This window comes from Suillus plorans (assembly GCF_016647745.1).
Source record: "Suillus plorans strain S12 chromosome Unknown HD556scaffold_43, whole genome shotgun sequence".
NCBI lineage: Eukaryota > Fungi > Basidiomycota > Agaricomycetes > Boletales > Suillaceae > Suillus > Suillus plorans.
In genome coordinates this window covers 232991-252353 of record NW_024537427.1, presented here as the reverse complement: position 1 = coordinate 252353, position 19363 = coordinate 232991, and the positions used below count along the sequence as shown (strand labels likewise).

General features: G+C 47.7%; 9 protein-coding genes across 9 annotated transcripts; 6 read left to right on the top strand and 3 right to left on the bottom strand.

Annotated features, from left to right (window-relative positions):
- Positions 1-181: 181 nt before the first annotated feature.
- Positions 182-2066, bottom strand: HD556DRAFT_1386455 (uncharacterized protein). The gene is made up of 2 exons (XM_041303407.1): positions 559-2066; positions 182-493 (listed from the first exon to the last, which is right to left on the bottom strand). Exons 1-2 carry the CDS (start codon positions 2001-2003, stop codon positions 310-312), a joined length of 1629 nt encoding a protein of 542 aa, XP_041158266.1. The 5' UTR covers positions 2004-2066; the 3' UTR covers positions 182-309.
- Positions 2067-2138: 72 nt separating this feature from the next.
- On the top strand, positions 2139-3376 carry HD556DRAFT_1386452 (uncharacterized protein). Its single transcript, XM_041303406.1, has 3 exons — positions 2139-2713; positions 2768-3153; positions 3207-3376. Exons 1-3 carry the CDS (start codon positions 2162-2164, stop codon positions 3313-3315), a joined length of 1047 nt encoding a protein of 348 aa, XP_041158265.1. The 5' UTR covers positions 2139-2161; the 3' UTR covers positions 3316-3376.
- Positions 3377-4371: 995 nt separating this feature from the next.
- HD556DRAFT_654780 (uncharacterized protein) lies at positions 4372-6739 on the top strand. Its single transcript, XM_041311199.1, has 14 exons — positions 4372-4482; positions 4595-4793; positions 4854-4886; positions 4936-4955; positions 5011-5025; positions 5080-5118; positions 5179-5207; positions 5270-5283; positions 5336-5371; positions 5534-5593; positions 5657-5791; positions 5851-6076; positions 6134-6185; positions 6236-6739. The coding sequence occupies exons 2-14, from the start codon at positions 4724-4726 to the stop codon at positions 6428-6430; spliced, it is 924 nt and encodes a 307-aa protein (XP_041158264.1). The 5' UTR covers positions 4372-4482; positions 4595-4723; the 3' UTR covers positions 6431-6739.
- On the top strand, positions 6547-7755 carry HD556DRAFT_654630 (uncharacterized protein). The gene is made up of 4 exons (XM_041311197.1): positions 6547-6907; positions 6959-7081; positions 7134-7212; positions 7275-7755. Exons 1-4 carry the CDS (start codon positions 6663-6665, stop codon positions 7479-7481), a joined length of 654 nt encoding a protein of 217 aa, XP_041158263.1. The 5' UTR covers positions 6547-6662; the 3' UTR covers positions 7482-7755.
- A 120-nt stretch (positions 7756-7875) lies between these two features.
- On the top strand, positions 7876-9298 carry HD556DRAFT_1240608 (uncharacterized protein; the record flags this gene model as incomplete). Its single annotated transcript, XM_041298130.1, has 2 exons — positions 7876-8363; positions 8410-9298. The coding sequence occupies 2 exons, from the start codon at positions 7876-7878 to the stop codon at positions 9296-9298; spliced, it is 1377 nt and encodes a 458-aa protein (XP_041158262.1).
- A 6-nt stretch (positions 9299-9304) lies between these two features.
- On the top strand, positions 9305-11711 carry HD556DRAFT_654735 (uncharacterized protein). Its single transcript, XM_041311198.1, has 5 exons — positions 9305-9501; positions 9594-9753; positions 9810-10929; positions 10986-11134; positions 11190-11711. Exons 2-5 carry the CDS (start codon positions 9604-9606, stop codon positions 11676-11678), a joined length of 1908 nt encoding a protein of 635 aa, XP_041158261.1. The 5' UTR covers positions 9305-9501; positions 9594-9603; the 3' UTR covers positions 11679-11711.
- A 90-nt stretch (positions 11712-11801) lies between these two features.
- On the bottom strand, positions 11802-12883 carry HD556DRAFT_1240785 (cytokine-induced anti-apoptosis inhibitor 1, Fe-S biogenesis-domain-containing protein; the record flags this gene model as incomplete). The annotated part of the gene is made up of 3 exons (XM_041298145.1): positions 11802-11863; positions 11920-12600; positions 12655-12883. The coding sequence occupies 3 exons, from the start codon at positions 12881-12883 to the stop codon at positions 11802-11804; spliced, it is 972 nt and encodes a 323-aa protein (XP_041158260.1).
- A 118-nt stretch (positions 12884-13001) lies between these two features.
- On the bottom strand, positions 13002-14734 carry HD556DRAFT_1386416 (uncharacterized protein). The gene is made up of 5 exons (XM_041303405.1): positions 14312-14734; positions 14174-14243; positions 14080-14115; positions 13610-13914; positions 13002-13560 (listed from the first exon to the last, which is right to left on the bottom strand). Exons 1-5 carry the CDS (start codon positions 14503-14505, stop codon positions 13257-13259), a joined length of 909 nt encoding a protein of 302 aa, XP_041158259.1. The 5' UTR covers positions 14506-14734; the 3' UTR covers positions 13002-13256.
- Positions 14735-18591: 3857 nt separating this feature from the next.
- On the top strand, positions 18592-19089 carry HD556DRAFT_1309986 (uncharacterized protein; the record flags this gene model as incomplete). Its single annotated transcript, XM_041300351.1, has 1 exon — positions 18592-19089. The coding sequence occupies one exon, from the start codon at positions 18592-18594 to the stop codon at positions 19087-19089; it is 498 nt and encodes a 165-aa protein (XP_041158258.1).
- Between the last annotated feature and the right edge of the window lie 274 nt (positions 19090-19363).

Genomic DNA, 19363 nt, shown 5'->3' with positions numbered 1-19363 from the left:
CTTGTTGGCCGATTTTTTGAACTTGCAAGGGAATGCGAAGTGACACATCACACGCGTCACATTGTCACAACATAACCCGAGGGAAGACAGTCATTCCCTCTATCGTTGAAAATTTGTGTCATGCGCATTCAGCACTCCAAACATAGGTTTTTCTGAGACACATTGCGAGTTGTAAAACCTTCACCATCGCAACATCAATGTTTTCAATCATGTCTTTCACAATTTCATCAGCCAAACAACATCTTGACTGTCACCAATATTAGAAAGTGTCTCCATTGTCGGCCAAGAAAAGCTCTGCTGATTACTCAATCACTCAATCCTTGCTTTCTTACGGCGTGAGCCCTTCTCTAATCCATGGGTCCGCTTGGCATGTCTCTTCAGCAGATCTTGACGAACGAAGGTCTGCCCACAAATTTCGCAATGATAGGGTCTCACGCCAGTATGGCTCGCTTCATGACGTTTGCATTCGTTCTTGCGGAGGAACCGTTGTGGGCTATCGACAATCGTCAATGAGTGTTAGCCAGTGATCGCCAGAGATGTAGCAAAAATAATGCGAACCACATGGAACAGCTGAATGGCCGTTGATCAACGTGAGCCCCGACATGTACGATGATGTGATCTCGGCGCTTGTTCCTCTGGTCACACCCGACGACGTAACATCGGAACTCTTCTATAAGCTCTCCGCGGTCGCTCAACTTGCCCGCGAAATGCATCAACCATCCTCGATCGATCTCTTGTACAGAATGGCGTGCCCTATAGCGCTCGGCTCTGAAGGCGAGCTCAGACAACTCAATTCCCATGTGCGCGTTGAGAATTGGCGATGGATGTAGATCGTTGTAGATGCTGCGATCTGGATCGACCGTGGTGTGCCTTGGCGGAAACATATCGTTGGAAGAAGGGAACGAAAAATTGTCGTAGCTAGAAAAAATGTAACGCTCCTCTTGATTTGGGGAGAACACACGCAGTATAGATGCATCAGGCAATGTCTCCAACTTAATTATCGGGGACGCCCTAGCCCTCTTCTGCGGAGCGCATTGTTCGAAGGACGGCTGTTCGCTATATATGACTGGCATAGGCTCCGGCTGGACAGTTTCCTGTGTTGCAGAAGTGGACAAGATGGTAACAATATCGTGAATTAGACGTGGCGATGGGCAATCCTGAGATGGTGGACTGGGGGTAAATTCCTGCATCGGGCCAAGAGTGGAGGGAACTGAATCGTGAATATGGGGCGGAGAGCATCGGAAGGTAACATTGCGAGGGGTGAGGTGGGGCGACAGGTATGCTGGAGGGGACGCGGGTAACCATCCCATGATGGCTGAGGGATCGACACCTACACTGGGTGACTTCGTAAACAGTGCGAGGTTGTACATGTTGACGTCAGGAATGAGACCAATGTTGGAAGGTGAACAAGAGAGAACATCATCCGCGAGGTGACGAGCCAAGGAGAACTCTCTTGAAGTCTGACCTTCCTCATTTTCAGTGACTGACGGAGCGGAAGCTAGGGAAGCCGATGACGATGAAGAGGAATGCCCAAGGTTAGGCAACGAGGTGTCGCTTGAAAAAGTGAAGGAGCTTTGAGACTCGTTTAAGTGACTGAGGATTCCGGCAGTATGATCTGTTAGTTGGAATGCCGCGCACGGGGGGTTTGAATGATCTGGGGTGCTACTGATATCGTCCGCCCCCATATACGAAGCACTTTGTCCCTCGCCGTACAAATAGTGTCCCTCGGCGACTTGCATGAAATTACTGGAATCAATTTGGTAGTGAATTCCAAGCCCAGCGAGGAGGCGACGAGAAGGTGACTTTAGGAGCCCATTGTACTGAGAATCTGAAGATAACCTTGAAAGTTCGCTAGGGTCCTCGTAACGCATGTTTGAAGAAGAAAAGAGTGTGGGGGTAGTCATTCGATTTAATCGCAACGCCAGCGTCGTGGTATTATCAGAAGTCATATGAATAGTTGTTCTTGGGGCATAGCTGCATGTCGCGTCGCGAAGGTGTCTCATTAAATGTGATTAAAGTAGAATAGACTGTGAAAGAGCGAGGTCGTATTTTTCTTGAACTGGCGGGAGATTCAACTAAAGGAGAAAGTTGCAAATGGAAATATGTCGATCCATGTTTACACCTGTTTGGTAAGAGCATTTACGTGTGTACTCAACACCAGATGCTCAGGCTGAAGCCAGGTTTTCAAGTATTAGCGAGACATGCTGGCTTTCGTGCTAGAGGTCTTACAACAGTCAATGCATCGAGGTCTTTACGAAGGGCAACTGCAACACTGCTCATAGGATGCACATCTACTGCTATCGCCGCTTATTTTCTCTTACCTGACATCTCCCGAGGCGCGCCAACTTGTGACAACATACCCCTCAGTCCGTCTCACTTCACACCAGCAAAACTCGTTTCATCCACTATCACATCAAGTGGAACAAAAATTTTGACTCTCGCGATACCTCCCGAACTTTTACCCGAGGAAAGCGATCTCTTCGCACCTATTTGGTCCGTCTTCATCAAAGACGATGACATACAAGTGGAGCGACCTTACACTCCACTTGATGGGGTAGACGAAAATGGAAATATGAAGTTCTGGATCAAAAGATATCAACATGGCGAAGTCAGCCGATGGTTGCACTCAAAACAAGTTGGGGATATCATCGAAATTCGAGGCCCTCTCAAAACCTGGTCCTGGAATGATGATACTTGGGACGAGATCATTTTGGTGAGGAAATAGTAATAGTCAATTTTATAAAACTAATGATTTTTTGCGTTCAAGATATCTGGCGGTACTGGGATTACTCCGTTCTACCAGCTGCTGCGTACCGTATTACCTGGCAACTCATCCTTTCAAGGTCGAATCACACTCTTACATTCATCAAAAACACTTTCTGAGCTGCCCCCGCACGATATCCTTGATCCCCTGTTAAAATTTGCGCAGCATAATCCGGAGAAGTTCAGGCTGAAGTTCTTCGTTGACTCGTTTGGCGAAAACAAAGGTCAAAGTTCTATAGATCTAGAGGTACACAAGGGTCCTATTGGTAAAGAATCAATACGTGGCGCTCTCCATTCTGTCTCTTGTTTTCCTTGGTGGCGCGGTTTGTTCTCGCAAGATAGTGATGTCAGTGACCGAAAGATACTGTTTTTGGTTTGTGGTCCTGAGAAGTTAGTCCCCACTTACGTTCTCTGTTCTGATGTTGCTCATTGATATGTCACAGAATGGTTGAGGCTATCGCAGGTCCTTATGGCCGGAACTACTCACAAGGGCCAGTAGGCGGAGTGTTGCAATCATTGGGATACAAGTCGCGCCAGGTCTGGAAATTATAGATATTCGACACTTGCACAGCCGTATGCTTCTCAAATTTCAAACTTCCTTTACCCGGTTTGTCCCCCCCCCCCCCCCCCCCCCGCGGGCTTTTGATCTGAGATGGGCTGCTATTTTGTGTCACTTTTAGCTTGCTAGTTATATATCTGTTTAAGAGGACTCATCATGGCCCAGACGCTGATTCCGTATTTTAGGTAACTTCCGTGTAATTTTGCGAGTTGTCCGCTACTGAAGTGAATACATTGTTGTGTCTCCACGGTGATAACACTTCCCGGGCACGCTCCAAGCATCGCTTTGAGCTGCAGGCAACGCTACCGATCCCCTATTCGAACCTTCATATACTGTTTCAACTGACTCATACATTCAAACACAAGTCTAATCCGACAATGGCCCCCCGAGAGTTTTCAGGAACTTGTCACTCAATATTGGCCATCGAACTGGTCCTCGCCAGTGTTGAATGAAGGTGGAACCATCAAACTACTGTGCAGCTTTTGCACCCTGTACGTGGAATCACTGGGTGTGATGAAGGTCATACTGTGAGCTTTTTGTCTTGTCCCTCTCGATATTTATAGACCAGACCAACTTGGGACAGAAGATCACTGAAAAAACAATCTCCGTTACTGCGAAGAACCAAGAACTTTGGTTTCCTGGATGGTCATACAGTTGTGTCTCAATTCGTCTTTCCTGTGACCTCTTGTTTCTGTATATGCGCGCCGGAGCAACACAGATGATCAATCAGGATGTGTCTGGCTGTGAAAATCGATGCAACGCCGATGGCATCAAATGCTGTGTTTTGCATACTGATGATGTTATAGCCGGAGGTGCACATGAGGCGACAGATGCTGAAGATCTTGGAAGACCGGGGGCATTGAATGGCATCGTCGAGGGTGCTTCAGCCTGGGAGGGGGGTAAGGCATCTGTTAGCCACGTGTGGACCTACTCTATCTTTCATTTCTGACCTTTCTTGAGCCTCACCAACAGGTTGTGACCGTGACAATGCATCTCATCTAGACACGTGGGGGATCAATGAAGTGCATGGTCTCACTGATGGAATTGCTGTAAGTACTGATGCGAGTGCCAAGAACATCTTGAAAATAATATTGGCAATTTGGGAATCAAATACTAGCAACACAACCCGATTTTCAAACTCTTCCGGTGTTCAACAACGTGTGCGTGTCTCACTGCTTTGCAGATCCACAACCAGGCTGTGCTTCCGACTCAATTGAGGGCTTCCGTGTTCTCCGTGATTTTGTTTGATGATACTTACTTTGGTCAAACAAGGCAAGAACGAGGGACAGCCTCATGATGCTTATTTCGCCGATATAGGCGCTGGATGGTGATATATTTAGTACGAACACCATCGGTTTACGTCCACCCACTTTGCCACTCGCTCACACTCACCCCTCGAACATGAATCTAGTCTCAAACGATCCTAGTTGGCTGGTCGTCACTTTGAATCGATTTCACAGCTATATTGCAGGTTTGTGGAGAGTCAGTCAGACCCACGTGTCTCGATCTGATCTTGAATGTGGTTTCGCAGTTGCATCCTTTACTGCAGTGGTATATGATTGGGGTGAGCGAATAATATTGAAAAATTATTGATATCCTAATGGTATTTCCAGCCTTAACCTTTGGACGAGAGGTATGCCGAGACCGTATGTATTAAAGTGGATATATCACTAAGAATGGTGCTATAGGTTGAACTAGTTTGGGTGAGCAGAGTCCCGTATCAGAACAACAGGTTGATGTAATTCATTCGGGCCCAGAGGCAACACTGGTCCCTTACAACCATTTTGTACCTCACTGTACGTGGCTCATGTATACACGCAGTTGGCAAGTTGTGCTGACAATATTCGAATTTCTAGGTGCGCTATGCTGGGATACCATATGTTGTGTATGTTCCCCAGACTGAAGAGCTCAAGTTAACACTACTAATAAGTCATCTCCCACAATCAGCATGTTCATGCTAGGTATGTCTATTCACACACGCCGCAATTATTTGTTCTGATTAATAGCATGCAGAAAGTCTTCCGTCAGTCCCGCTGACAGGTATAGTGAGTATTCTGCATCCATGCCTGTTATTTCCGTCCAAACAATTGTGCTCCTACCTAGGGGTGAGTTCTCCATCGACTTGTTCGTTCAATATAATGATTGCAACAGCTGTGAGTGTTTGGGTGCTCATGATCCTCCTATGCTCATCTCAAACTGGGTTTTTGTCAGGCAATACTATGTTTATCGCACTAAACTGTATGCATGTGGTGGTTGCTGCCATGCTGGGCGGTGAGTTACTCGGCTGCAATAACCTCGTGATATCTTGACTGAAATGACAATGGGTCATACAAGTTATCATGATCACTCGGTTACATGCCATGTATCAGGGGTCGAGAAAGATGCTTATATTTCTCATTGTGATCCTACTTGTCCTCACAATCGCCGGCGGAGTGACTACTGCAATAGGAATTAAGCGTAATTCAGAGGGTAAGCTTGAATTTTGGACAAACGACTCAAGTGCATCGGGCTCATCCGAGGAATGGCAGACGCCGTTTCTAGCATCTATCAGTGCACTTATAACTACGATAGAGATGGCCGTGTTCTGATGTCCATCACTTGGATACTCCGCATTGTATGGGAAGTCCTCGTGATGTGTCTTGTAGTCTGGATTGTCATAAAACATTTCCGGCAATTGCGACCATCATCGCAAGCCACGATCATCGGAGACTGTTTCGTGGTTTTGATGAAGACTCACGCGGTGTACTTCGCAAGGTTAGTTACTAATTTGACTGTGTTTATCTTCCTCTGCTGAAGTCCCGCACGTTCCAGCTTTGTTGCTGGTTCTTGGTTGGCCCTTGGTTATTTTTTCTCGACTGTCTCGGTATGCCGATCTTGCTAGCATTTGCATGTTAGTATTTATCATTTCTATAGGACTCGACTTCCATGGGTCATCACGGTGCTATGAACATCTTCTCGGTCATGCAGATGTTTGTGCTGGGGCCCCGCCTCATCCTTAATATTCGAGGATATCATGCTAAGCTCTTAGCTGAGTACGAGACAAGAACCAGGATTCCTCCTCCAAATATTTCCCTCGAACCGTCAACTAGCGGTCCAAGTCATGTGTAGTACTACTGCCAGTGAATTCTGGAAACGCTTCAAGTGACAAACAGGGAGTAGAAGAACTTCGATGCGGCACTAGGATTCTGTGACCGACTTCTTGAGCTATTAGCTGCTTGTACTCGACAGCTGTGTACTACTTATACCCAATACCTTATGTTATCATCCATTAATTATTGGGCCATTTATATAAAGTTTCACTATCATAGATCACGTTATCTCGCTCCACTCTTGACTTCCAATGTCTATGTTCGCAAACACACAGACGCATGCGCATGCCTACGAAGTTGCTCTTTTCGGTGAATTTTTCGCTCGGGATCTCAAGGCGATTCTCAATCGCCTGACACTGCACACGGAGTCCGCAGCACCCATGCACACCCGTGAAATTTTATTCGAACAGTTCGGAGTTCAGTCACAAGTACAAGGAGATGAACCAGCGTTGCTAAGAGCAAAAAAAGAACTAGGAGATGGCACGGAAAGTGGATGGTTGGTTGGACAGCCCACTTGAACGAAGGCGTTGGATCAACCATAACACAGGACGCTTTTCTCATACCTCAAGCCGGAATCCGTACGCGTTCATCCTGAGGCCACTGTCAGACCATGGGCTACTTGCGAAGTGATTGGTGATGCCCTCAGTTTCGCTTCGGCACTGGGATATGTGTCCGTATGCTCCAGAATTCACTGTCTGTGCTTGCGCTTATAGTGTTGTCAGACAACGATCACAAATCTACAAACGTGGATATGCATTTCGAAGAGGTGCTCTGATAATACAGATGTTTCAGCAAGAGCAGGTACGTACCGTGTTGATATTGTTGCTCTCTTATCGCGCGTTGACTTTACTCTTGACTACTAGGTCGACCCAAAGACCTCCCTCCCTATACCAGCACACACCGACACACTATGGGAGGTCGAGGTCAAGACTGCCACTCAAGTTAATACATCTGCACAAGCATCTAGCGGGCACGTGCAAGTGAGCACAGTCCGTACAGCTATTGATGCTGTTCTCGAAGTTCAGCTCATCATGAAAGGACTACTGGACCTCCGGCGACAGGATCTGTAGCTTAAATCACTCAAGCGGACGGTTGTTCATGATTTACACTGGATTTGAGATGGTCACCTGCTACTCTGTGCCACGTCCTTGTCCTCAAACTACATCATTGTACACTCGACTTGTTATTGAGTACTGAAGTAAAAGTCACAGGCACCATGATGTTAACTGGACCTTGTAATTTATTGGGTAGCTTGAATCAAATAACTGCTAGACCATTGAACCAACATTATGATATAAAGCGATACAAAAACGTTGTAGGAGTAAGTGTTGATGTGGTAAATCATTGACATATAGCCTATATGGAGAATTTGATTTGATTAGGACGTTCGAAAAAGCACCAACATACTCCACGACTATGCTACCTCATTCGACTTCTACATCTCTAGCGCAGACTATTATGTCTATGGAATCAACCGCCAGTGGGTCATCAACTCGTCTTTGTGCATTTTGTTCGACCGCCGCACGTTATACTTGCCCGAGGTGCTCTACTCCAATATGTTCCCTACCCTGCTCTCGTACCCACAAATCCAAAACAGGATGTAGCGGTGAACGCAATAAGGCGGCCTATGTACAGATGAACGCTTACGGGTGGGGTACGATGATGCGCGACTACTGTTTTCTTGAAGAAGTAGGCAGAAAAGTGAGTGAATGGGGCGGAGAAATTGCTCGTGAAGGCTACCCAACGAATGTGAAAGCAAAAGATACTAGGGGAAGAGGGGGAGCACGTGGAGCCAGCGGAAGAGGTAGAGGCGGAAGGGGGACTTCAAGAGGTGGTGGATCATCCAAAAGAGATCTGCTAAAGGCTCATCTAGACAGCTTGGACATCGAGATGGATGTCCTTTCCGTCGGAATGCAACGCAGAAAGGTAAACCAATCGACTCTTGATACAAAGTGCGCTCTTATCTTCCGACCTTACGCATATACTGACTCTCATCAGGACGCAGACTGCACTATTGACGATAGAGTTCAGGTTTTACCCTGGAGCGCCGGCACAATCTTCATCCGCAACATCAGTTCCATATACAACACTTGTGCATCGCAATCCCATTAATTCGTCTTTAATATCACTTCTTCAGAGACGCGTTCCTCAGCATACGTGTGCTCACAAGGACCATCCCAAATCGAAGAAAGAACATCCTTGTCCAGACTGGGTTACTTCTCTTGTCCACCCTCATCCAGACGATCTCGAAGGCTTCAGAGTTCCTCTCTGTTACTTACCTGCACAAATGGACTTAGCCAGAATCCCACATTATCCAGGCGTCGGAGTGCGGACTGGCCCATCTTACTATAAACTTTGTCCCTCTCAAACTCTTCAGGATTTGCTTCAGGGCACATACTTCGCTGAATTCCCCACCATCCATGTACATGATCCGGACTCGTCTACATTCATCGGAAATATCATGGCCAAAAAAGGTCAATCCTCGTCGATGTCCGAGCACGAGCACGAGCACGACGTCCGAGCTATAAAAAGACGAAAGTTAAGTGCGAAAGCGGGGAGAAAGGCGATCTCGGGACTCGTCGGTGACTACGGAAGTGAAAGTGAGTCTGCATCGGAAAAAGCTGCAGAAAGGCAAACACGAGACGAGTTGGGGGCTTTAGGGAACTATGCGGAAAGCGAAAATAGCGACCAAGACCTTGCTGTAGAGGCACGCACCACCGAAGATGACATGTCTAGCATAGGTTCTTCGTCGGCGGATGAAGGAGAAAGTCCCGCGCTTGATTATGCTGCCGTTCTCGAGTTGATCAAACAAGCACAAGGCGCAGCTGACTATGATTCGGAGGTGGTTGATTGGGGTGACGATTGGGATGAAGACGTAGCAGAGTAACCCTTTTTGTCGCCTACCCTGTTGTGTATGCAGACCTTCTCCCCCCCCTTCCCTCGTGCGCTGCATAGATTCTACGGATTGGCACTCCAAATCGAATCTCCGAATGTCCACATCCGTAAGCAGCTACGACTAACGAGCATTGTCCACTAAGGCGATTGTGGTCATTGATACAGTGGAGCAACCACAGCATGGACTCATAAATAGTGAGTCAGAAATGCTCTCTTCTTCATCCCGCTTTCCAATCCCAATCATCTCCCTTCTTCTAACATATTGCTTACAATCTCCGAATCTTAAGTTTCATCACAATGTCATCCAAAGATGCCATTGAAGCCAAGCTCCTTGGTACATTCCCAGGACGCTTCATTGGCGCAATGCCAGTGCGCCAGTTTCTTAACTTCCTGCCTGAGGCAGACGGTCTTCCAGTAATGCCAAACGCGGTGTCACCGGAGGAGCTTGTAAGAATTTTACATGAACATTTCTCTGACCCATCTGATTTTGGTGCCCCTGATAGTTGACGGTTCTGCCTAAATTTACCACCAATTTTGATCTTGTCGACACTTCTAGTTGTCCTGATCCCTCTGTCGTCGTAGGCGGGTATGAATTCCAACCGACCATGGGGTTATACAAAGGCGAAAGCACTCGAAACGGAGTGACAGACATGTCCGCGATGGAGGCATGGATCATCATCAAGCCTTCCGTACAACAAGACCCCTTCATTGACCCGCCGCCAAATGAGGACTTCACTGCACCGATACCTTGCCCTGAGGAGGACCTGCTGCCATATTGGGACACTAAAAGAGACACCTATCCCAGATTCGAGTCTACTGACAAGCGGTCCATCTCAACGCGCGCACATATGGTGGCATGCACTAATGCCTTCTTCGCAACGCAGTTCCGTCGCTTTGGATTTTCCATCCTCCTCTGTGGCTCCTGGGCACGTTTTGTGTACTGGGACCACTCTGGTGCTGTCGTGTCTCGGCAGTTTAGATACACGAGCAATTTCAACCTGTTGGCTGAGTTTCTATGGAGGCTCAATCGTGCGTCGCCTGGGAATCGCGGTGTCGACGTGTCTGTGGTTCCCATTTCCCTTCCGGAGTCTCAAGACAGCGTTGTCCGGGAGCTGCTGGGCGTTGAGAGTTCCGACCCTCTGTATGGATACATTGTTCCCGTCGATACCACACTTCCAAATTCCAAAGACGCGAAAGACCAGCCTTCATCCACCCATCACTTTTACGTCGGCCCACGCCCCGCCTCAAAGCAGTGCAGCCTACTCGAGCAACGAACTCGTAGCTTCCATGTTTGGGACCTTACGCAGAAGAGAATCGTTTTCTTCAAGGAAACTTGGCGACTTCATTCCAAAGGTACCCGCACGGAATCAGAAGTATATCGGGAACTACACACTCGTCGCATTCCCAACATCCCGACCTTCGAGCACGGCGGTGACATGTCTGCCCTCGGAACAAAAACGATCACCCACTTATTCAGCAAGGCCTGGTGGTGCTGTACCCCCAACCACAAGGCACACCTCCCGCTCGTACAACATCGAATCATCCTTAGCGGTGTTGAACGGAACCTCAGCACGTTCAAGACGCCCATGGAATTCCTGACCGTATTCAAGGATGCCCTTACAGGTGAGTTTCATCTTCAATTCTCGAGTATTTTTTTGTTTCTAAACGAGTCACTGTAGCTCACAACGAAGCTTACGAACGTGGTGGTCTTCTGCATCGGAACATCAGTATGGAGAACATCGGCATCACCAGTGAGGGGCGCGGGCTGCTCATGGGCTGGGAATGCTGCTCTTCCAAATCACACGAAGAGCTATTGGCAATCCAGATGGTACGTGCAGAATTTATAATATGCGCCGGGATACTGACGCCACTTCAAATGACAGGGAACTCTACCCTTCATGTCTGGTGCTTTGTTGGATCAAAGATCCGAGAACAAGCGCCATGTGCTGGCAGATGATTTGGAATCCTTCCTGCACGTCATGGTGTACACTATGGTCCGATACCTCCCTAGCACGATGAACACCGAGCACAGGAACACCTTACTCGAAATATTTGACGAGGAGTATGTCATCGATAAGGAGGGACGGGCCATAGGCGGCTCGCGCAAGAGGGAATGGCTTGATGACCCTGAACGTCACGTCCTCAGAAAATTCCCGGCACCCCCCGAGATTGCCATGTTACTGCGACAGCTATGTGAATTGTTCCCCATTCGATACAACTTCACTATGCAGGTGATCGAGCGCCACACATACGACACGCGCTTTAAGACGCCAAGCGATCTTCTGGCCAGTCACCAGGAGATGATGAGGTATGTGGGCTTCTCAGTCCTCTCGGACGACGGGTGCTCCGACATGGATATTTGTGATTTCTAGACCACCACGGTGGATAGATATGGCTTCTAATGTCTTGTAAGCAATATAGTACAGTATAAATATTATCATACGATGTTTACATACTTGATGGTGTGGCGAATGATCAAATTGTAACAATAATACTCAGATATCATCCATCCCGAAGTCAATCTCCACTTTCTCACCCGGGTTGAATGCAGGCAGACCTTTTTAACAGATTTTCTGAGTTGAGCTGATATGAAGAGCATTTTTATAAACGCACCAAGATACGGACAGCTCGCACATCGGAATGCATCACCTAAGAAACAGCTCCCACAACTGCTAGTTGCCTTGGGAGCAGCTTTAGCAGCAGCGATCAAACTCTTTGCCATGTCACCAGCTTCCACCTCCACAGCGTTGTCGCTGTCGAGCAGGACTACTTTACCTGACTTGGCTTCTTCGGCTTCCAGCTCAGCAAGACCACATGAGCAATTCTTGCATGCCTTCTTCCGCCTCGGGGCACCTACTGTGACAGGATCGCACGTGGGGACTGGGCGTTCGCGATCTGCCGCTGTCAGGAGGGTTTCGGCATCGATTGTGGGAGTTGATGGCGATGAGAGTGCCCAGAGAGCCTTTTTGGAGGACTGCTTGGCAGGGTCGGTCTTTCTCCGGATAGGAAGTGCAGAAGGTAGCGGTGTTGCGATTGGCAAAGGCTTCTGAGCAACTATTCTGGCATCGGGATCATCTCTTACACTCTCGATGACCATGAATCCTGCTAGAGTCAACTCATGAGGAAGACTCAGGAAGCCCGCGGTTAAATTAAGAAGGTGTAGAGTTCCCAGGGGTGTCAGACCGGCAAGGGTCTGCTGAAGGAGAGATGGTAAACTTGGCGATAATGAGATGTATTCTGATGGGGAGAGTAGGACATGGATGGAAGCATAGTTTGATGGAGCCAAAGATATCGCTGTGTCAATCATGATGATTAATGAGCGATAGGCTCCGAATTGTAGAGACATACCTCCATCAATGAGCCGATCAAGCATCTGCCTTTCGGTAGTCCGCCCTTCCTGTGCATCGAGGCGCAAAAGAAGTGATTGATACTTTCCATCTTGAGCAGTGTCCAATGAACCTATCGCAAGGACAGGCCCTTTGACAATTTCCTGGGGTGACGATGCATTCATTAAGGATTTCTTGACTTCTGATGTGATTTGGGAGGGAGAAGGAGTGTAGATAGCGGTAGGTGCCATCAAACGTTGTGAACTTAACAGAGGATGACGGGAGGGAGGGAGGAGGACAGTGTCAGTTGAAAAATGTCCGGAGTGCATTATTAAATTAATCAGATAAATATTGGTTCACTTAGATAAGCAGCGGTCACAAGAACGATTTCAATCGGCCGAAATCCTCACATGCAGTGCATTATCACAAAGATCCAATCGTGTATCGATAACATTAGGGATACAGAAATGACATACAGACAACATGCTGTAATAGAATGGATCAAAATGCTCTCCAATTATTGATGACACAAGACATTCTCTGAAACATGGGAACCAGTTAATAATATTAGGAATGACAGTTGGGATAGAACTAGAACATTCACGTCAAGAATTGAAGTAGAATTCACTGCTGTAACTCCGGATTGGGCGGAGGTGGAGGAGGCATCCCAGGTGGAGGGTGCATACCATCATGATATGCAGGTGGTGGGGCCATGACAGCCCCACGCATGCGCAATAGCATTACGCGATACCAATCTTCGCCCATGTCCTTCTCCGACGAAATTTGCTGCAAGTGCGCAAGCTCCTTCATCAAGGACAGACGCCACAAGATGTTTCCATTCTCGTCTACCTGCAAATCATCTATGGGCACAGGAGGGAAACGAAGGCCGGGAGGTGGAGGAGGCATCATCTGGAAGTTGGGATCAAATCTAAAGAAAGCCTCAGTTCAGTATCGATATTTGAAACCAAACTGCATACGTGGGGGGATACGGCGGATACGGTGCTTGTCGACTGGGACCTGCTTCATCAGGATGCATAGGCGGCGGCTGCACGAACTGTGCATTAGGGTCGTTGAATGCTTCAGGATGATAATCCACATCCTGATCTTCCTCCGACTGTCGACCCTTTATGCCCTTCGGCTTCTTCTTCCTCACTCGATGGACACCCGTTCTCGGGTCAACGTTATCATTGACTGTCCAGTACGAGCCTTTCCCTCGGTCGGTAAGGGGACGCGGTACTTTCTCGAAGCATGGGTTAAGTGAAAGATTGTGTCGCACTGAGTTCTAGATACGAAAGCAAGGTTACATTAGTTTGGTGCCTGGCTCGAAGAACTAATCAAAACAAATATGAACACAATCAAACATCAACATCGCGCTCGCGTGTTTGGCGTGCATCTAATCGACAATACAGAAGCCATTGGCCAACGGCATCGGAAGAACTTTACTCACCTTCCAACCAGAAGGGGCATTCCTAAAGTAAGGAAACTGTGACGTGGAATTAGGGATTCACAAGATGCGCAAATACGAATAAGTTACCACGTACGCGGGATTCGATGGCGTAGTAGATGTCTTCGAGGAGTAGTTTTTGATTCGGAGAACCCTTTATAGCATACCTACCCACCCACAGACAAATCGAAATCGTTCACTAGAGCATATCTACAGTGAATTCGGAGTCGCTTACCGTATAAGCGTAGAATATGGGTAAAATGGTTTGCTTCCTGGTGGACCATCACGCAGAGAGTCAAGGTTGATGGGAAGACCCCCCGTTAGGTCTGCAGGCTCTTGCGGATAGTAGGAGTTGGCTTGAGCGAGCTCTGCTTCCCCAGGAGGAAGCATATTTTGTGGCATCACTGTCGGTGGTGGCTGCTGCGACATGTCTCTTGGCACAGAAAATCACAAGATGAGCGAAAGGCGCTGAACTTGCTGGCAACCTGTGGAAGGTCCGTTGATGTTGAAAAGAGCTTTCATCAAGGGGGAACATGTGCGGCTTATGTCAGGCGTGAGAAATGTGGTCGCGCACGGGCCAGTTTCCTCTCGCAGATACAGCCATTGTTGTCGAAGTATGTCTCGTCATCGTAGACCGCGGTGACAACGAGCGTTGTGGGTAAGTGTAATCAAGTTGATTTGTTTGTTTTTGCCTAACCGACATACAGACCGACACAAGTGTCCAAATTGTTGATGACACTGTAAAACAAAATCCAAACCGACCACGCTCTCCAATACACAAACAAAGTTCGCATCAGCCGACTATGTTACTCAATAATCGTCTTGCATCATTCAAGCCGACCTCATTCAAATCCTGGTTGTCCGTACCTTCACCTTTCATTCTCTATATTCGAGCAGGTGTTACGCTGGGTTTAGAGAGCCTCACGGCACCAGGCACCTGGATCCCTGCTCAGTGCGAAAAAACTCAGTTGCTATTTCGTCACCGGCATCCTTCTAGGAAGTCCTGAGCCTTATATCGGGCTTGATTTTCCTATGTGTCTTTTTCAGAATAACAGACATGTCCGGTGGTCGCTAAAATTCTGCCGCTACCGCTAAATCAGGAGTTATGTCCTACCCTCTTTGTCGAGTCTCGCAGCCCTAGTCTTACTGCAACAAGCCTTCTAGCAGAGTCTACTTACCAACGTGCTGCATGATGGCAGAGTCAACATGTCTTACTCTTGAACGCCAACATCCCGCCAAGGTGAGCTGTGTATCTTTCGCTTGTGATCAAATGATGTGCACATGGCAGATTATGAAAACCCACCCCATTGGTAGCAGGTATGCATGCAACAGCTACACGAAATACATTGCATTGGTGTTCGACGTTGGATGATGCTAAGGATCATTTCTATGTTCGAACGTCTCTGAGGCAACAGGGCCTGTCATCGCATCACCTTCGAGCGTAGTTGTTCTCTGCATAACAATGCACCTCGGCTCCATGCACTAACGTCGTCTTCGCGCGACCTTTTTCTTGTAGTCTTGGCACACCGGCGTGTTTTTTCATCCTCAAAAAGATGGGACGTTGGCGGATAATGTCCTGACTGCATATACCGCGCATGACGATTGGTGGCTCCCATCAATTTGTGAAGCCTGCGCTCGTGGAAGCCATTATCTCTTAACAAAATTCTCTGAGTCTACTACAACAAAATACATCATGGTCTGTCTCTACCCGATTCGACGATCATATAGTTGCTCGTGCTCGATCTCCGTGGAGAAACCCCATCTGACAAAAACGACTGCTCAATCCTGGGGAAAGCTTCCACTCCATGCCTTTGACCTATGCATAGAACATGTCTGGCAATTAGGTTTCCCAATCCGTTCATCTAGCTCCAGCTACGTCTATGATGTACCTTGCTCGTAAAAAAAACAAGGATATTCTTGCAATGAACCAATGATTAGATCGTCTAGGCACACACTTGAGCCGGTGGTTCGAACGCTAGAAACCACGGGAAAACATAATTCACCCAGGGGCTTTATCAGGACAATAAATTTCAGCCTGTGTGGCTTACCGCCATGATTGTAGAATCAGAAGATTTCCGGGGTCGTGCTCGGACAAAGATAAGACTCTTTCTTGGCAAGAAACACCTATCCGCAGTGAGGAATACTGCTCCCCTCAATCGGATCGGCTAAGGCAGATGAGCTCTATGATGATCATATAAATCCTGTTGGTCTGCCGGGCACGGGGGCCTACCACAGACGCACGCCGGGTCGGTGCCCGTGTATCCGAATTGGCTGTTCGTATCTACTGTCTGAAGGCAGATATCTTGATCATATACATATTATTGTCGCTGTCACCGGCAAACTACACATTCCCAACATGCGACCTTGAGGGACTCAGCCCGCGGAGACTTAGGACGCACATCAGTTCATGCCAACAAGTCTCGCCGGTGACCGATCATGATGTGCATTACAATTACGCGCATGTCTACTGCGACATAAAAGCCGTCAAATTGCACAACCGATGCACTTGAGCTCAACTATGAACATAGTCATGATCATAAGGTCTTGCTGATGACAAACAGATCAGCGCGAATGCTACAATCATGAGAGTCCAAATATACGCAGGCGATATTGCGAAGTAATTTCAAGAATTGTGTTGATTAAATAACTCCGCCTTCTTTTGACAGCGGTTGATTAACCCCGCCATCCAGCCAGAGGGATGCCAGAGCCCACAGCTTCTCTGACAACAGCTGCATTGGGGAGACTGAACGGACACCTTCCCAATACAGTGTCGCTGCTCCCAGAGATACTAGGGTGTGTTGGAAAATAATCACAGCAGCTTATTATCAATAACCGGCAGACTCATTGCGGTATTGCCTAAAATCTCACCAGACTCAAGTTGGCTAGTTTTATCCAACATTGGTGAGCCGGATAATAAACATTCGAGATAAGAACTATGTGGACTCGGATTAGCTATGACTCGGAGCCATGGGAGATACCAAATATTGTCACTTGAACCATTTCTCCTCATCTTCAGGGCGCCGCCGGGCCACCGGCGAGTCACGATGAAAAGGCAGAAATGATTTAGGATCAATCTACTTACATGCTGTCATTGTAAACACATCAGCGCTGTGTTCGGTCAGCGAGACTTGAGCTTAGCAGAGGATGATAAAGATAACCCTATCAAGGAATCAGCACTGTGTTTGCTTAGTGGGGCCTGAGCTCGACAGAAGATCGACACTGGCAACCTGTCCAAGGGATCAGCAAGGCTCGATCTCGACAGATGATCGATATACTCGTACGCTGACAACAGGTCAGCGAGGGCCAACAAGGCGCGAGCTCAATAGATTATCAACACACTCAAAGTCTGTCAACAGAGGTCAGTTGAATATGTTCTGTCAGAAAGACTGAGTTCGTCGAAGGACCAACCCACTCACAAATAACGCACCCGCATAGTCTACGATCTGGCGATCCCCGAATTCTAAACTATGCCCGATGAGATTGTCCGAGCAGGGCCAAGATATCGCTCATTAAAATCAGGTTGTTATTTCTTGCCCCAGATCAGGTTCGAGGAGTTACATTTCGACTAATGCGCACCTTCCAGTTGGTCCACTGAATTGGGACAAATGGCTGCTTGAGCGAATAATCATTCAGAACTTCAGCCGTGCGTTCGATGAGTGGCCCGCAGTCCGCATCATAGAAATCGTAAATGTACGAGAGCAGTGGTTATACAAAAGCCTTAGGTGTGACCCATTAGAAAATACTTCTCTGGCGTATTGCGAGGTCTGTGCTTGAGCATCTTTCCTCGATACTCCCATATTTATTAGCTCATGCATCCTCGTAGAGGGCGTCGAATTCATTATTACTGGAACTAGTAGTAAGGATTGCAAATGAGTCGATTATATATGACGACAGACACAAGTGCTCACTACATCCAATGTCCCGTCGCTGAGAAAAACTGACATCCTCATTGGAAATTTGGAATACAGCACCTATGCCAAATGATTAACCAACAACCAACATGGCATGTAAATCGTTCAAACGTTAGTTCTTAGAACGCCTTGCGATGAAAGTCTTCGACCGTGTTGTCAGCTTTGGAGTGTCCTCCTGCCTCAAACCTGCATGAAACGTGGAGGACGAATACCGGGTTGTGTGGAAAACATCATTTTATTCAAGGTATAGTGTAGTCCGTGCTGAGGACTTATCAAGTGACTTCACTAGCAACTAAGAACATACCCTACATCTCTGGCTGACAGTCGCTAAAACGGAGACATCGTCACCATTTTCCCTGCGCTGTCACATATATCTGGGTCCTCAGTTGACTCGAAAACCCTCTGTAGGATTGTGGTCCTGCATTTATGTAAAAAAAATTCTGTCTCCAGCTGACTTTGAAGGACCATGATGGAGAAAGGACAAGGCTAGTGTGCGGGACTTGGTAAGCGCTACGCGACTAATCACGTGATACTATTTGTTCATGTTTTAAACTTGAGCTTGAACGCGACCTCAATATTGTCGTGGATCTGCAACCTTTGAGCCATGTATATGCTACCCTGCCGACCGACCCCGTCGAAATGCACATCCTTGACATTCGTGATTAAACGCCATATATCGCGGGCTGCTTCAAAACACCACGTCCGCATGCGCGCCCTTGTCTCTTTATACCACCAGTGCGACACCTTTGTGACTCCCGAAAACCTCTCCCAGAAGATAGATGAAGCCTTTGTTCCCCGAACAAATAATCTCACCTACAACTCCAACTTCGAGAAACGCAGTTTTGCAGAGCTGAAGAGGTTAGCTGCCGAAAGAGAAGAGGAACCACGCCATTTCTTCGGAAAGAGCATGAAGCTGTCTCCCATTGGCCTAAGGGGATCGTTGGCATCTTCAAGCCCCAACAATGACCAACAAAGAACCGCGAGGGCAACAGAGGCGCTCGTAGGGGTGAGCCGGGATGGAAAGCCGTCGTGGACTGCAGTCCAAGAGAATGCACCGAAAATAGAAAAACAACTACAGGAAGATCGGAGGCAGGGCGTTTAGCTAGGTAAGCCAATTTGTTGATTACATCTGCTTACTCCGATCATGACGGTCTATCCAGAGTTGTCACTTGGCCTGCGGATGGTTAGGCAGACTCATTAGAGTGACTCAGCATTATTTTTATTTTCATTCTGCGATATTACATCCGGTTACTCCTTATATTGACGGCGAACTTCTGGCTCATCATGGACCTGTAATTGTGACGGAAGACCTGGTGGTAAGGCGCAGTGAGCTATATTGCGTGAACGCCATGTCTGGGCGCACCGGTAGACTCAGT

Coding starts and splice junctions, on each gene's coding strand:
- HD556DRAFT_1386455 (XM_041303407.1), bottom strand. CDS start 2,003: ATGAGACACCTTCGCGACGCGACATGCAGCTATGCCCCAAGAACAACT. Junction 494..558: donor CCATTCAGCTGTTCCATGTG/GTTCGCATTATT, acceptor GATTGTCGATAG/CCCACAACGGTTCCTCCGCA.
- HD556DRAFT_1386452 (XM_041303406.1), top strand. CDS start 2,162: ATGCTCAGGCTGAAGCCAGGTTTTCAAGTATTAGCGAGACATGCTGGC. Junction 2,714..2,767: donor CTTGGGACGAGATCATTTTG/GTGAGGAAATAG, acceptor TTTGCGTTCAAG/ATATCTGGCGGTACTGGGAT. Junction 3,154..3,206: donor TTGGTTTGTGGTCCTGAGAA/GTTAGTCCCCAC, acceptor GATATGTCACAG/AATGGTTGAGGCTATCGCAG.
- HD556DRAFT_654780 (XM_041311199.1), top strand. CDS start 4,724: ATGAATCTAGTCTCAAACGATCCTAGTTGGCTGGTCGTCACTTTGAAT. Junction 4,794..4,853: donor ATTTCACAGCTATATTGCAG/GTTTGTGGAGAG, acceptor GTGGTTTCGCAG/TTGCATCCTTTACTGCAGTG. Junction 6,186..6,235: donor ATTTTTTCTCGACTGTCTCG/GTATGCCGATCT, acceptor TCATTTCTATAG/GACTCGACTTCCATGGGTCA.
- HD556DRAFT_654630 (XM_041311197.1), top strand. CDS start 6,663: ATGTCTATGTTCGCAAACACACAGACGCATGCGCATGCCTACGAAGTT. Junction 6,908..6,958: donor GATGGCACGGAAAGTGGATG/GTTGGTTGGACA, acceptor ACCATAACACAG/GACGCTTTTCTCATACCTCA. Junction 7,082..7,133: donor GCTTCGGCACTGGGATATGT/GTCCGTATGCTC, acceptor TAGTGTTGTCAG/ACAACGATCACAAATCTACA.
- HD556DRAFT_654735 (XM_041311198.1), top strand. CDS start 9,604: ATGTCATCCAAAGATGCCATTGAAGCCAAGCTCCTTGGTACATTCCCA. Junction 9,754..9,809: donor CGGTGTCACCGGAGGAGCTT/GTAAGAATTTTA, acceptor TGCCCCTGATAG/TTGACGGTTCTGCCTAAATT. Junction 10,930..10,985: donor ATTCAAGGATGCCCTTACAG/GTGAGTTTCATC, acceptor GAGTCACTGTAG/CTCACAACGAAGCTTACGAA.
- HD556DRAFT_1386416 (XM_041303405.1), bottom strand. CDS start 14,505: ATGTCGCAGCAGCCACCACCGACAGTGATGCCACAAAATATGCTTCCT. Junction 14,116..14,173: donor ACTACGCCATCGAATCCCGC/GTACGTGGTAAC, acceptor TCCACGTCACAG/TTTCCTTACTTTAGGAATGC. Junction 13,561..13,609: donor TATCCGCCGTATCCCCCCAC/GTATGCAGTTTG, acceptor GGCTTTCTTTAG/ATTTGATCCCAACTTCCAGA.